Source organism: Carassius gibelio, chromosome B1 (assembly GCF_023724105.1).
Source record: "Carassius gibelio isolate Cgi1373 ecotype wild population from Czech Republic chromosome B1, carGib1.2-hapl.c, whole genome shotgun sequence".
In the NCBI taxonomy this organism is placed as follows: Eukaryota; Metazoa; Chordata; class Actinopteri; order Cypriniformes; family Cyprinidae; genus Carassius; species Carassius gibelio.
Genome location: NC_068396.1, coordinates 27321110 through 27336273, shown reverse-complemented (window position 1 = coordinate 27336273; position 15164 = coordinate 27321110). Strand labels below are relative to the sequence as shown.

Sequence of the window (15164 nt, the reverse complement as noted above, 5' to 3'; positions counted from 1 at the left end):
TTATAACAAATGCTACAATTAAGAACTATGGTACATGGGCTTCAGATATTCCAAAAGATGGCATATATATATATATATATATATGTTCGTAGTTCAAGTCCACATGATTTTAGGAGTATTTAAAATATAATCTGTGCCCTAGTAAAGGATGTCCATCACATCACAGGTCATGTTCGTATCTCAGTCCATTAGCGAACGCTACATGGTGTATTACAAGCGCTGAGGATTGGACGATTGAGTGATTTGGGACGGGGCTCATTGTTTCATGGTAACCATGTGCTGATATCCATTTGGCCTAAACTAGGAACAGCTTGGTAATTAATTACCCATGACCAATGGGCAGGGGGGGTGAGCCAATTCTCGCGTGTGATTGGTCAAAACAGAAGCAGGCCATCACCAAGCCCTCAGGGGAGGAAGTGATCTCTCACCCAAAAACCTGCTCAGCAGTGTGTTCGTGTCTGTCAGAGTGTGAACGCTCTGATACAGATGTTATGATCACAACCATTCATAACATCTACAGTATTTGGCAGATATTATACAGTAGGTAGCACTGCTTTTCCTCTGAATCTGCAAGCCAAAAAACTTTCCACATAGAATCTCACTCATTCTGTGTGTTTGTATAGGTGTGTGAAGTAAGTTTGGTTTGTGGGCCCATATGGATTTGCATATGTTTAGGGCTGTGTGTTGTGTTCGTGGATGTATGTGAGTGTCATATGCTTGTGTGAACATATGTTTCTTCCTTTGGTTGTTTTTGTGTGTAATGTGTCTCTATGTGCTTATGCTGGCAGTGTGTTTTTACTTAATGCATGATTTCCTAACTTAAACCTATTTCAAACTGAGATTAACATGCATTTATGTTATAATGTGAAGCTGCTGTGTAAATTCCTGTCAAGTACATTGGGTGGGGTTGGTTTTAATATCATTACAGAAAAAGTTTAGATTAAAAAAAAAATAAAAAAAATAATAAGTTTTACTTGTTAAATTTTTTTTTATTTGACATTTTTATTTTGAGGGTTTCAATAAAGAAAAAAAACTGTTTTAAAAGTGTTCTGTCAAAAGTCTCTTATGCTCATCAAAGCTGAATTATTTGCTTAAAAATACAGTACAGTAAAGACAACTATTTTTACAACTTAAAGTAAAAAGCAATTTATCCCTGTGATAATTTCCTTCAGATATTATTATAAAATGCTAATTTGGTGCTCATGATTTCTTATTATTATAAATGATGATTTTTTTTTTTTTTTTGTAAAAACTATGGTGCATTTTTTCAATGATTTTTTGATATATAAGTAAACAACAACAACAAAACCCCAGCATTTATTTGCTTTTAAATATTTTTTTTACTGTCAGCTTTGATTAATTTATTACATCCTTGCTGAATAAAAATATTATGTTACATTTTTAAATCACTGAACTGAAACATTTTAATGGTGGTGCACATCAAATAAACAGGGAAGTCTACTGATTTAGATACACCAATTCTGTCATGTAATATTCATTAACCTGATCGAAAATCATGTTGATTAATTTCCACTTCAAATTAATGTTTGCTTCTTGAAAACCCTGTTTGTACATATAGATTTTTGCCTGTCACCTAAGACAGTCATGTCTGACTAACCTGATTTTACCTCTGTAATTTGTCTAAACAGACTGAATCTATATTCAAAGATATTCACAGTAAACAAAACGACTGCCCCAAAAATCGACTTTAATACCAGGAATCTTGATTTTAGCATCTGTGCCTCAGTTGCAATCAGAACAAACTGCTGCTGGCTGTTGTTTAAGCGTCATTATGAGGAGAGAGGACTTCAGTAAAGGTTACAGCTCAGAGGCAGTAGTTCATAAACACTGCTTAATGGAACCGCGCTCACACCGCTATGACATATATACCTTAGAGACTGGAGTGTGTGTGAGGTGTGTGTTTGAGCACCACGTATGCTGGAGAGGAAGCCAAGACAGAAGTGCTGGCTAAATGTCTAAGTATGAAAATGAGCTTAGTTAGCAGTAAATATCAAGACGTTTCCCTGTGATAGCGCTATTTGCGTGTAGGTTGGTGTGTATGTGTGTGTTACATGTACCCCAGAGATTATTTGACGTAAAAAGGCAGGCCGCATACCTCCATAGTGTTGCACTGGATTACTAGACAAGCCTAATCTCTTACTTTAAGCATGGTCTGTGTGTGAGTTTTATGCGTGCATGTGTGCGCATGGTTTTTTTCTGTTACAAACCTCTGTCATCTCTTTAAGCTGAATTAAATAATGTTTTTTGTGCGTTTAGGAATTGAATCAGCTGTCTCGGGTTTATCGGAATTCATTCTGTATAACTGCATCAATGAATGTTAATTCAGTTTCTGGTTGTTATCAAAGCTTTCCCTCCCGCTCTGAAACAGAGTTCGTTTGAGATGGGAGGGAGTCTGTGATGGGCTGTTGTACAAACATTTTGTTGAATACATAATTTATTACATCGCCAGGAAGAACTGAGATGGAGGACGGCGTAGAAAAAGGCCTTATCTGTGTTTCCCGGAGCAATGAAAGAAACCGAGATGTATTACAGTGCACAAATGTACACACTTGTTTTTATTCACTTCACATCCTCTCTCGCCCTCTAAAATGTGCACAATATCAGGCTACCTTTGAATCACCTGTCACGCTTGTTGTGTAGTCTATACCCTTCCCTGTGTTAGTTTCACTAGTAAGTCTTGTTTGGTTTACAGTCATCATGTTGGTTTGGGTCGAGTTTTAATCAGCGACTGCTTTTGAGATCAAAAAGTCTTTCTAAATGGCATTTGAGCTGACACCAACAGACCGGCCCAGGCCTGTTGGAAGCTTTCTGACCATTGTAGCCAATCTGGGACACTTGGGGACCATTCTCTCATCTTAAGCCAATTGCCAATCAGGCCTTAGGCTGAGCACAACTGTCTCACAGAAAATCAAGCGAGAGCGATCTATCGGAGCAGGCAGATGCATGGATATTATACAGCACCACAGGGAATGTGCGTGCATATGTAACATTTTTTGTCATCTGTGTGTCAGTTAAACTTAAGCTTTAGTAGCCATCCAGCAAATGTTGAGCCACTTGGGTATGCAAGCATGTATGCATGTATGTCTGGGAGAATTTAGCATGAAGATACAAATAGTTGGCAATACAAAAACTAAACAAATGTTACAGCAGATATGTGAATTATTTATGTTATAGTGTTGATGACGAAGAGGGTTTTCAAGCATCAAACAATAGTTTTAAAACTATCAAATAACAGCTAGCTTTCCTTTTTTTTCTCTCCCATACATTAGAATGTTTTACCAGAAAAACATTGTATATTTCCCATGATTTAAAGAAGATATCCACTAAAATAATGGCAGTTCATATACCAAAAGATCTTGTCAGGCATATTTAGAAGATCAAGAATCATTGGATGACATTAGAAGTCTCAGTTTAAGGATCATGGTGCAGACCCCCCCCCCCCCCACCAATTAAAATATATATATATATATATATTCACAAAAGATACTGGAAACATTGAAATAGATGCTTTCCTTGCATTTAACATGATTTCTATGTATGCTTTTGTATCACTTTTGTACATTTAATTTGATACAAAATGGGACATCACATCTCATTTTTGACCCAGTATACAAGAACTGAAATAATGAGCCATTGGGTCTACTCAGCTACTCATTGTTTTATTCATAATTATTTAAACATTTATTAATAAAGTGACGTGACATTCAGCCAAGTACTGTGACCAATACTCAGAATTTGTGCTCTGCATTTAACCCATCCAAAGTGCACATACACACAGCAGTGAACACACACTGTGAACACACACCCAGAGCAGTGGGCAAACATTTATGCTGCTGCGTCCGGGGAGCAGTTTGGGGTTCAGTGCCTTGCTCAAGGTCATGCACCTAAGTCGTGATATTGCTGGCCCGGGACTCGAACCCACACCCTAGGGTTGGGAGTCATACTCTCTAACCACTAGGCCAATTATAGTAAGTCAACAGTAATAACAAATAAATCCTATAATAAAATGTATAAACTCCGACTTTGTATTTTTTGTATTAAATTTTTTTTTTTTTTACATTGGTTGTGCCATGGAAAATAGTATTTTAATATAAGACTGTAAAAAAACACATTGAAGTGTTTGTTCCTTGTTCGTATTGTAAGGCAAATGATGATGCTTGTTAGCCTGACTACGTCAGACTGCCTACTTCCGCTCAATTTCATTTCGCTTCTGTACTCAGTCTGATACAGCGTCAGAGCTTTCTGTTTGCCTCAAGGGGCAAGGAACTCGACCGGAAGTTGAAGTCGCGTGGGGGCTGCCATCTTTTAGCAGAACTTCACTTGCGTTAGCATTCCCATTGACTCCCATTCATTTTGACGTCACTTTGACAGCAAATAACTTTACATCTGAGGTGTTTAAAGACTCCGTTTGTCCATTATTTATTTCTAATAAATAATCTGTCTGTTTAAGATACACGACAATGTATAAAGGGCTCCATTACCTTCTATGTTACATTATGGCCCCGTAGAAACAGTTTTTGTAAAAAATAGGCTAACGATTGCGTCATAACCACTCAACTCTCTGTTGCATTACCGTACAGACAGGAGGAGAAGCTCGCAGGCAATTAACTTAATATGGCGTTCTGGCATTACATTTTAAAATACTATACAAAATAATTAATCAGAATACTTACTCCTGCTCACAACACTACACAAGCTCGCCGTCTCTGCAAGATTAACGATGGCAGTTTGCACGCACAGCTACTAGAAGATCTACATCTGGCAGGCAGGTTGCTGACGTCGTCAAGTTTAGTTTGAGTCTGCGCGTCAGAAACGGAAGTGCTAAAAAACGCTAAAAATGGGCTTCACTTGTCTCAATTGAGTTCCAATGGGGTCGCTGTGTCCATTTCTTTTACTGTCTATGGTTTGCCACCGGTCTGAAAACAGCCGGGCCAATCAACGAGCAGAGGGCGGGCTGAGAGCCGTGACGTCGATGCTAAGCACCGAGTTTTAAATTGTAGGTTAGAGCAATCGAATACTGAAACGACCGCGGAAATGGGAAACGAGACACGGGATGCAATTCACTCTGTTATGGAGAACATTCAACTCTTTTTCAAACTGAAGCCAGAACAAGAAGAGTGTTTAACAACAGGTTTACAGTGGAAGTTCAATCATAGATTTGAGTTTGATGCATGATGTCTGTGCTTCGATGCGGCTGTACAGGATTGGCTTACGGGTAACCAATGATTTTAAACTTCAGACAAGCGTCCCCTAGCGAGAGAGAAAACACTTCTCTATTATGCCATTCCAGACTCTGTCTATGAAGCAAAGTGAAGTAGCAGAGTCTGGTATTACCAGGCTAGATGCTTGTGCCTTTAACCCAGAAACTGTGTAAACATCAAAAAAGAAACATGAATTTACCCTCAAGTAAAGCCACCTAAACAAAAGAGGGAACTTTGCTGTTTAATGTTAGAAGTCTGCTAGGTGTAGTCAGTGTGTGTTTTACTTGTGGATCAGCTGCAATTCAGTTCAAGCATTTCAGACGATTCTCTAACATACAGCTTGAAAAAAAAACATTTGTGGAGCTGACGTTGAGCCTTTAGCTCCTTAAGAGAAAATGTGTGGGATGTGTGTGTTTCATTTTATGTATTTATTCATTTATCGCAAGAGATGGTGGTATCATGTATGTTCTCAATTTTTTATAAAACTGTTTTTCAATTCATTTTTCAGTTGACTGTGAAGAGGTGTTACTATGGACTTTAAGACTATGAAATCTATATAGCTGTGTCTGTATATAGTCTTGGTTTGTGTGTGTGTGTGTGTGTGTGTGTGTGTGTGGAGGAAGGTTCATTTGAATAGTTGCTATGGAAACCAAGTTCTGTTAAAATGAGAGGCAGAGCCAAATAGAGCATCTTAGTCTCTCTCCTCCCTCTCTTGCTCACCCAGCTGCTGTCCTCCTAGTCTTCTAGCTCCCTATCTAGTGCTTATCTGTCCGATCTGTGTGCTTCCCTTTGCTTACCTGCTTTTAACGAGCTGATGATTAGAACGCTTCCTCTTTTTCGTCACTGCTCTCCTTCTGTCTCTGTTTCATTTATTTAGTTTTTTTCAATGCCGTTTTGCAGTTCCATCTCTATACTTTTCCATTCCCCCTCACAGATTTCTTTCTTTCTCTCTTTCTTCCTCCCACACTTTGTCCTCCTCCGTCTCTTCTCTCGTCTGCAGCAGAAGAGAGCTAATTCACAATTAGCATGTGTACCTGCAATTAGCACTGACAAACCTCCAATAATTAGCCTTATAAAAGCAGTCTTCCTTTTTCAAGCGTGTTTGCTTTCTTTCTGAGCAATGCCTCACTTATGCTGTCCTTTCATCTTTTTGTCCTCCTCTTCACCCACCATGTGTTTCTTTTCCAATTTTTTGTGCCTGTTCTTTAAAGACCCCTTGAAATGTGTTTTGTGGCTGTTAGCTGGCATGCCATTCTGTCGTTTAGCCTCAAAAACAGGCTGCTTTTCCTCACACAATGGAAAAAGTCACTTAACTTAGCAAACTGTATCTTACATTATTTAAATGTAATTTGTATTGAAATCTATTTTAATCTATTGCTGTGACGAACAGCTGAATTTTCAGCATCATTACTCCACTGATCCTTCAGAAATCATTCTAATATGCTGATTGATGCTTGAGAAATGTTTCTTATTTTAACCAAGTTTAATATTTATGTGGAAACAATACATTTTTCAGTATTTTTTTTCTTTGTTGAATAAAAAGTTAGAAAGGACGTCATTTATTTAAAATGGAAATCTTTTGTAGCATTATAAATGTATGTCACTTTTTTTATCAATTTAAAGGGGTCATATGATGTTGCAAAAAACAGTATTTTGTGTATTTGGACAAAACCATTACAACCCATTATAAATGATGCATTTGTTGCATCCAGGGTAGACATAATTACGGATTATAATGACTCATGCAGTCTTTTTATGTGTTGTGTTTCATCACGTCGCATAAACCAAAAAACATGTCTGCATTTGTCATCGAAGAAACGACTTGAAATCGTTTCATATGACCCCTTTAATGCATTCTTCCTGTATTAAAGTATAATATTTACTGACCCCAAACTTGTGAATGGTAGTGTACTATATGTCTGTGCAAACTTCCTGTTTTATTTGAAAATATGTCTGCATGAAATGTATCCACAATGATCAAGCAGTTTCAGAAATGCCATCATTAACAAACAGATACAAACATATTAGCTGATGCCTAACTTGTTCCACACCTCTGCTAATGAAAATGGCTCTAAATAACAAGTGTCAAAGTCACTGTGTGTGTTGTGTGTTAGTGAATTTTCTGTTTGCCGATAAATCAGCTTGTGTGTTACTTGTCTAATTGCATTTGGTATTCAGTATACGCACATTACTCTCTCACTCTTTCTTTCTATATATAGTCTCATTGTGCTTCACAATCATGGTCTTTTGAACCCTTTGAACTCATTTTTAAAATGCATCTATTTGTGGGCCAGACTTTGTCTACACCGTATGAACCAAGTGTCCCCATAAGGGTCAGAAAATAGCAATATCTCAGTGTAAACAACTGATGTCACTCCAAGTCCCCAGGAGAAAGAAAACCCAGAATGCATTGTGATGCATTCCCCAGGATTGAAAAAAAATTGTGCAACAGTTTGAGGACCAAATGTTATAAGAATTTCGCTACATCTGACAAAACCTCCATTTGGGTCCGTTTTGGTCATCCATGATTATGGCCATCAAGGTATGACAGACGCAACTGCTATTTAAGCATTTCAGGACATTTTAGGTACAAAGATTGTTAAGATGAGTATGAATTATGCTTTCCTTTGAGAAAGTTTGGCCAGATATATTTTTTAGTTGGAAAAAAAATAAAATAAAACAGAATGCAGTCTCCTGCATTTAAAACAGTGTGCAATAGTTCAAGGACCAAATTGTTTTCAGACAAAACATCCTTTTTGGATTTCTATGGGTGGTATTTAAAGGGATCATGAACGGCCTTTGTTTTTTATTTTGTACCGTTCTCTGAGGTTCACTTTTATATGATCAATATTTCACATTAAAAAACACTATCTATAAGTAATAGGTTATTTTCTGTCCTGATTTTGACCCCCCTCATCTAAAAACTTTGTTTCAATAAGCGTGGAGGATTGTAGACTCAGAAGTTAACACCCACTGCTGTAATTGGCTTATGTTTGTGTACAACCTTCACAGAAAGACGCTGCAGTGATTTAGGTTAAAAACACAAAAAATACTCATTTCAAACGATCTGTAATAACATACAAAGCAATAGTGACCACGTTACTCACACTTGTGTGGCGTAACATTACTGTTGGATCCAGTATAGGCAGCACAGCATCGTCTTTTAGTTTAAATTTTTCTGAAAACCTGGCGTCAAATTGTGTCTTGTTTGTAAACAAATCCGCTGTGAAATGAAGTAAACAAAGGACCAAGGTCTTACTGACGTTGCCTAGAACTTTATTAAAAATAAAGTTCATCCACTCTTTCCTAACATTGGAATCAGAAAGGAACTCAAAGACAATGCAATGCATTTTCCACAACTTGGCACTGCCCAGCGTCTTGTTGTCTTCAGAGCCATCTTTATTATTTGGTTTCTGTGTAGACCAAAATTCGCCCCTCTTGTTATTAACGGTATATGAGCAAATGGGTGGGCGGGGCTAAACAGGCAGCGCTGTAGAAACAGGTGTTTATCTTTTTCTCATTACAGAGTGGCGTATTCCACAAGCTGTCGTTTTGGCAGTCCGGCTTCAATAGATGCTGTTTTTAGACTAATGACAAAGTTTTGAGTTCTGAAACTTAAGGATGTTTTTATAGTACAGTGACCCCTTATATATATATATATCAAAAGATCAATTTTGGTTTCTCAGTTCATGACCCCTTTAAGGGTACAAATATTTCAACTATATTTTTATCCATTTAAAAAACTTGATATGGGGTTTGCCCTACTAATTTTAATTAGCTTTACATATAAATATTAGAAGTGATTTTTATGTCCATAGTTAGAAAAGCCTGTGTGTGTTTGTGTGACTGCTGCAAATGACCTAATTTTCCAAGACTGCCTATGTTTCTGTGATGTCTGTCCAACATATGTCAATAATGTAGAGGACAAACTCTTGAAATGAGGACAAAATGTTGGTTTACTTGCGAACTTCAACTCGAACTTACACCAATCAAGTTCACTTCGTGTGGATTTTGTGAATTCTTCTCCCAAACTGAAGTTCTCTCTGTCTCTCTCCTCTCTTTCTCTGTCTGCAGGGACTGTATCTTCACTCCTCCGCCATGCTTGTCAGCCTCCACCTCTCCTCTTCCCCTTTATCCGACCGTCGCGTCCTGTCTTTTGTCTCCCTGGCTTCTTCCTCCAAACCGCCCCTCACCCTCTCGCTCCTTCTTCTCTTTCTCTTCTTCTTCCCCACCTGCGAGTCTCGCCGTGGAGGCGGGATCGGGACGCCCATCGGGGGCATGAGCGGCGGCGAGCGCGGCCAATCGATAATCAGCCCTCCTCATTATCCTCCACCAGGAGTCAATCCAGTGGGTCCTCCATTGCCACCAAAGTTTGCTCAAGGCCTTAGCATTGCAGTGATCCTTGTGGGAAACTCCAGCGAGGTGTCCCTCTCTGAAGGTCTGGAGAAAGAGGACTTCCTCCACGTGCCTCTGCCTCCGAAAGTCGAACTGGTCACGATGAACGAAACTGACCCTAAGAGTATCATAAACCGCATCTGTGCTCTGATGTCCCGGAACTGGCTCCAGGGTGTGGTGTTTGGGGACGATACCGATCAGGAGGCCATTGCCCAGATATTGGACTTCATCTCAGCTCAGACGCACATCCCCATCCTGGGCATCCGTGGAGGCTCTTCCATGATAATGGCAGCCAAGGTATGACAAACTCAACTGCAACATAGACATTTTAAAACACTTGAGGCACAAAGGTTAAGATGAGGACAAATTATGCTCTTCTATAAGAAACTCTGGCCAGATTCTTCACTTGCGCAATGTTTTTTGTAAAAGTTTACTTTACACTTTACTATAAGAATGCATTAGTTAACTATTTAACATTAATTATGAACAGCATTTTTACAGCTTTTATTAATCTTAATGTAAATTTCAACTTTTACTAATATTTAGAATCAACTGCATTTGTTAAAGGGATATTTCACCCAAAAGTGAAAAATTGTGTCATAAAATGTCATTCCAAACCTGTAAGACTTTCGTTCATCTTCAGAAAAAAATATAAGTTTAATGAAATCCAAGAGCTTTCTGACAGATTTACTAAACAGTGGAATTTAGCTTGAGATCAATATTCCATAAAAGAGCGGATGGGAGTGGAAAGTCAAGCAAGTGATCTACTGACAAAAACACAGACACAGCCAGTGCATTGCAATAATGACCAATGCAATCTATCAAGAGCAGTGCATGCATTAGCATAGGGTCAATGACAATCATGTGAGGGTAATCTAGTAGCAGTACAGGCGTAAAATGGGTTAAGACATAATTTTTTTCAAATTAAAATTCTGTCATCAATTACTCACCCTCATGTCGTTCCAAACCTGTAAGACCTTTGTTCATCCTCGGACCACATACTAAGATATTTTTGATAAAATCTGAGAGTTTTCAGTCATAAATGCGCATTGAAGACGGACTCAGAAAAGAAGATATTGTTGAATATAGTTATTTTTGTTTTCTTAATTTACAAAAAAATTTCTTGTAGCTTCATAAAATTAAGGCTGTACCACTGACGTCACATGGACTATATTAATTCCTTACTGTCCTTCTGGGCTTTGAATGTGTCAGATGCGTTGCTGTCTATGCAGGCTCAGAAAGCTCTCTAAATTAATCAAAAGTATCTTTATTTGTGTTCCAAAGATGACTAAAGGTCTTAAGGGTTTGGAATGACGTGAAGGTGAGAAATTAATGACAGCATTTTCATTTTTGGGTGAACTATCCCTTTAACTTATGTTAACAAATGAGTCCTTATTGTAAAGTGTTTATATTTATTCTAACATAATAGCCCCTTTCACACTGCAATCTCGGAAAATACACGGGTTATGTGTCCAGGCAATTGTTCCCAGGTCACTACATTGTGCACCTTTCACACTGCCAGTGATTACATGTAATATGTGCGTGCGTTCACACACAACCCGTAAAGGTCCCATAAAGACACGTGACATCAGGAATCGAAAACGCTAGGCACAGTAACTTTCACTTAAGCTGGCAAACAATCTCAGCTTCAGCGTGGATAGTGAGGAACTAACTGATCTCTGCTTCATTACAGTTTACACTTTTTTTGTTGCGAATGCTGATCTTCAAAACACCTGGTACAAGAGTCACGCAATAACGCGTGTCATCACTACGACACAACCTTTACACCATTAGTTTTTGTTCACACAGAGCTCGTTCCAGGACTGAACCTGACAATGTTAGTAGGTCCCCAACCCGGGATTGATCCCGGAATCAATCCCAGGACGTGATTGCATTCACACAGAAGGTGACCCGGCAATGATTCTGCAATTTTCTGGGTCCAACGTGCAGTGTGAAAGGGGCTAATGTTCGTTTTGGGTCAGTGAGATTGTTATTCAGCACAAAGGCTTTGTAAATTACAAATTCAAGTTCAAATAAGTTTATTAAGTCTTTAGAACTTTACTTTAATCAAAGAGTCCTGAAACTAAAAGAAGACTGGAGTAATGAAACAAAGACTAAAGAGTAATGGCTGCTGAAATTACAACTTTGCCATCACTAATATGAATTACTTTTTAAAAATGTTACAGTAGCAGTTTTAAACAGATATTTATTTCAATATGAATAAATCTTAAAACGATAACCTATTTTGTAATCACAATTTAGTTTTACTGTATTTTTAATCAAATAACCTTGGTGAGAATAATAGACCTTTTAAAAACAAACAAAAACTTTTGAATGGTACAGTAGTATATACAGTATAGGAAAGTCTCTATAGAACGTGTGTGCATGAATTAAACCACCCTGAAAAATAGCATTATTTTTGAGAAAATACAGTAAAATTGTTTTCAATGTTATTTTTGGATTTTATTGCTGATATGTAATGTATGCCATTGAAATATCCAGTTCTGAAGATTGAAGTCTTTCTTCATTCACATAGATATGATCTGTATTGACATAAAACATGATGGTCACATGATGTGTACTGCCCACAAAGATGGTTACTTATCGTGTCCTGCCATAAGTTGTGCATGTAGAGCATTTCAGAGCATTTTTAATAGGATGCTTTAAAAGAAACTGCATGTGTAGACAGTAGACTCTTTAGGGTTTGGACCAGAGCCACACTGTCTACGCTTCTTCCCCGTCAAAGTCTTCCATTCTCACATGAATATTCATAAACGTTTTCGTCTCTTTTTCTTTTTTCCACCAAGGTCAGAGTTGTGTAGCAGGTGTAACAGACTTGTGCCTGCTGTTAAGTCAGTGGAGGTCTGAACAGCTGGAAACAGATGTGATGGAATGCACAGTGCCGTGTACTGTCCGTGCTGTTGTTAACTACCTGCAATGTGCTTCATTAGGATTACTGTGTTTGAAGAGGAGGAAGAAAGCGAGAGAAAATAATGGAGATGCATATTTGTTTTTCAAAAGACACTTTTTCTGGCCAGTAAAAAAGAAGGTAATAAAAAATATGAGACAGAGGGAGAAATGTGCAGAAAGAGAAGGAAATGTCAGAGGGACTTTTTGTAAATGCCACACAGTAAAAAAAAACAGGGAGTCAAGTACATTTATTTTGTCATCTTGGAGAATAAGAAAAACAGAAGAGGACAATAACTGCAGACACTTAGTGTTAAATACACCGTACAAACAAATATCACCTAAATTTTAGCACAGCATCCTCAAACTTTTTACAGCTGCATGCATAATCACGGCTGGCCCAAGAAGACCTATTTTGGCCATTTTGGGAACTTGGTACACCTGATGTACTCTGAGGGCCCTATAATAGACCCGGCGCAATGCAACTCAAGGCACAGCGCAAGTGTGTTGGCTAGTTTCAGTCCAAAGCCGTTTGCATTTTCTCGTCCAGTGCCACATTGTTTAATTAGCAAATGCATTTGCGCACATTTTTGTGCCCAAGGGCATGCTGGTCTAAAAAAGAGGTGTGTTCAGGCGCAGTGCTGGCGCATTGCTATTTTAGATTTTGAGATTTGAGCCTTGGCAACCAATTGAAATAAGTTGAAGGTGAAATGCTAAAATTATTAAAAATGAAATAAAAATAAAGTTGAAAATAAAATAATTCAAATGAAAATGAATGCTTATTATAAAAACTCAAAACAAATAAAAAGCCAAACAAAATAACTAAAATGTAAATTAAAATTACATTAAAACAGAAATTTTAAAACGTATTGTTGTAAATTATATATAAATAATTCTAAAATAACATTGATATAGTCACAATCAAGCTAGACTTAAGGGCCATGTTCTTGTATTATGTTTACGATTTTTTATCATTTAATTGTTAGTTTAGATACGTAACATAATGCTAAATAATAAATCAACCAAAATGAAGTGCCTAATGACCCATGATTTTTTCCCATGATGCTGTAGTGTGACCTGAAGTAGGCCATGTGTGCTAAAGTGGACTCGAGTTGACTTGAACTTGGAAAATTATAATGATTAACTTTTTAATTGTGTGAGTTTTATGCTTCCAATTAATTTTAGATGTACATAGATCCTGTTTAAACGCATTGGGAATGTACAACTTGTCTGTCAGCAATCTCTTTGTTCTAGATCTATTTTTTGCCATATCTGCAGGCTGTTACAAGGAGAGGAGCTCTTTTTAGTGTTGGTGTAGGGTTGTTAAAACGCACCACATCCTCTCGTAAGCCACCAAGGAGCTCGATAAGGGGCTAATTGAATTTAGCGGAAACATTTTACCATGCTCGATGCCTTTCCATCCAACCACACATACATAAACGAACTGTTATCTCCATTTTATGACTCTTTTTTTTTCTTCCCAAGAGCAGTGGAGTGGATGGAGATCTTTAGATTTATATTATATTCATGCAGATATGACAAAAGAGAAGTCATGTACGCACATAAGCATCATGAGGAATATTAGGACTTCTAATTCTGTTACTTTACCCCTTGACACCATAATCAGTTGGAGTCCATCCACCCTACTAACTCCAGGCGAGAGATGCGCTGGCTTAACGTGTGCTTTACCCAGTGTTAATGTGGAGTCATAGGAGCGCTGGGATACTTAACGAGTGCAGCCGCACTGCTAGTTTCATGCTTAATGGGAACACGCCTCTCTCACTGGCACACAGAAGCATTAGATGTGCATGTCGTATTTAGCTGGGACAGTTAAGACAGGGACTGTGTTGTCAAACCACTCATCAGATGCACCTGCCTGACCGGTTCATGCAACACGTGTACTTTTGAGAGAGAGAGAGCATAGTGCTTTCTTTTCTGCATTTGCATTTTCAGTCATTTGTGCCTCAAATGTTTTTATATGCCACATCTGTCCACTTTTTTCAGATGTTTTATTTAATCTGTAAGTGTTGTGAAACTGCATGACTGCATTTTTGCATTTGTGATAATTTGAGTCTGTTATTCTGCAACATTGATTTACAACACAGCGGGTTTCACGTGTTCGCACTGAGAATCTGGGATACAATCTAACCCAATACATTATATTTAAACTTGGAAATTAATGGGAAACGTATGGGAAAAAAAAATATTTTTTTAGTTTTTATTAAAAATGTATTCATTAATTTAAAAAGATTATTAAACATTTAATTTGAAATGAAAATCAATTAATCAGAAATACAGTATTTTAGATTGTATAATATTTCTCTGCCACTAATCCAATAAGCTAATTTATGACATTACCTGTGTGAACCTATCATGAGTGCTACTGTCATTCAAAGAATAGTTCACCCAAAAATTTTAATTCACTCACCCTTAGGCCATCCAAGAGTTCACAGATTTTGAAAATGTTGCATTACATCATTTACTTACCAATGGATCCTCTGGAGTGAATGGGTGCCATCAGAATGAGAGTCCTAACAGCTGATAAAACATAAAAATTTCCACAAAATTTGTTATCCATAATAACACCTCCGGTGAAAAAAGAACATCTCCTATTTTTCTCTCCCATCAAAATCCATCACC

General features: G+C 37.7%; 1 protein-coding gene across 3 annotated transcripts in view; it reads left to right on the top strand.

Annotated features, from left to right (window-relative positions):
* The window catches only part of LOC127948330 (glutamate receptor ionotropic, NMDA 2B-like), a 94140-nt gene that overhangs the window by 7828 nt on the left and 71148 nt on the right, over positions 1 to 15164 (top strand). For all 3 annotated transcript variants that reach the window (XM_052544752.1, XM_052544751.1, XM_052544750.1), the window contains exon 3: positions 9297 to 9914. In XM_052544752.1, coding sequence (XP_052400712.1) covers positions 9297 to 9914 — 618 coding nt within the window. The remainder of the gene's footprint in view (positions 1 to 9296; positions 9915 to 15164) is intronic.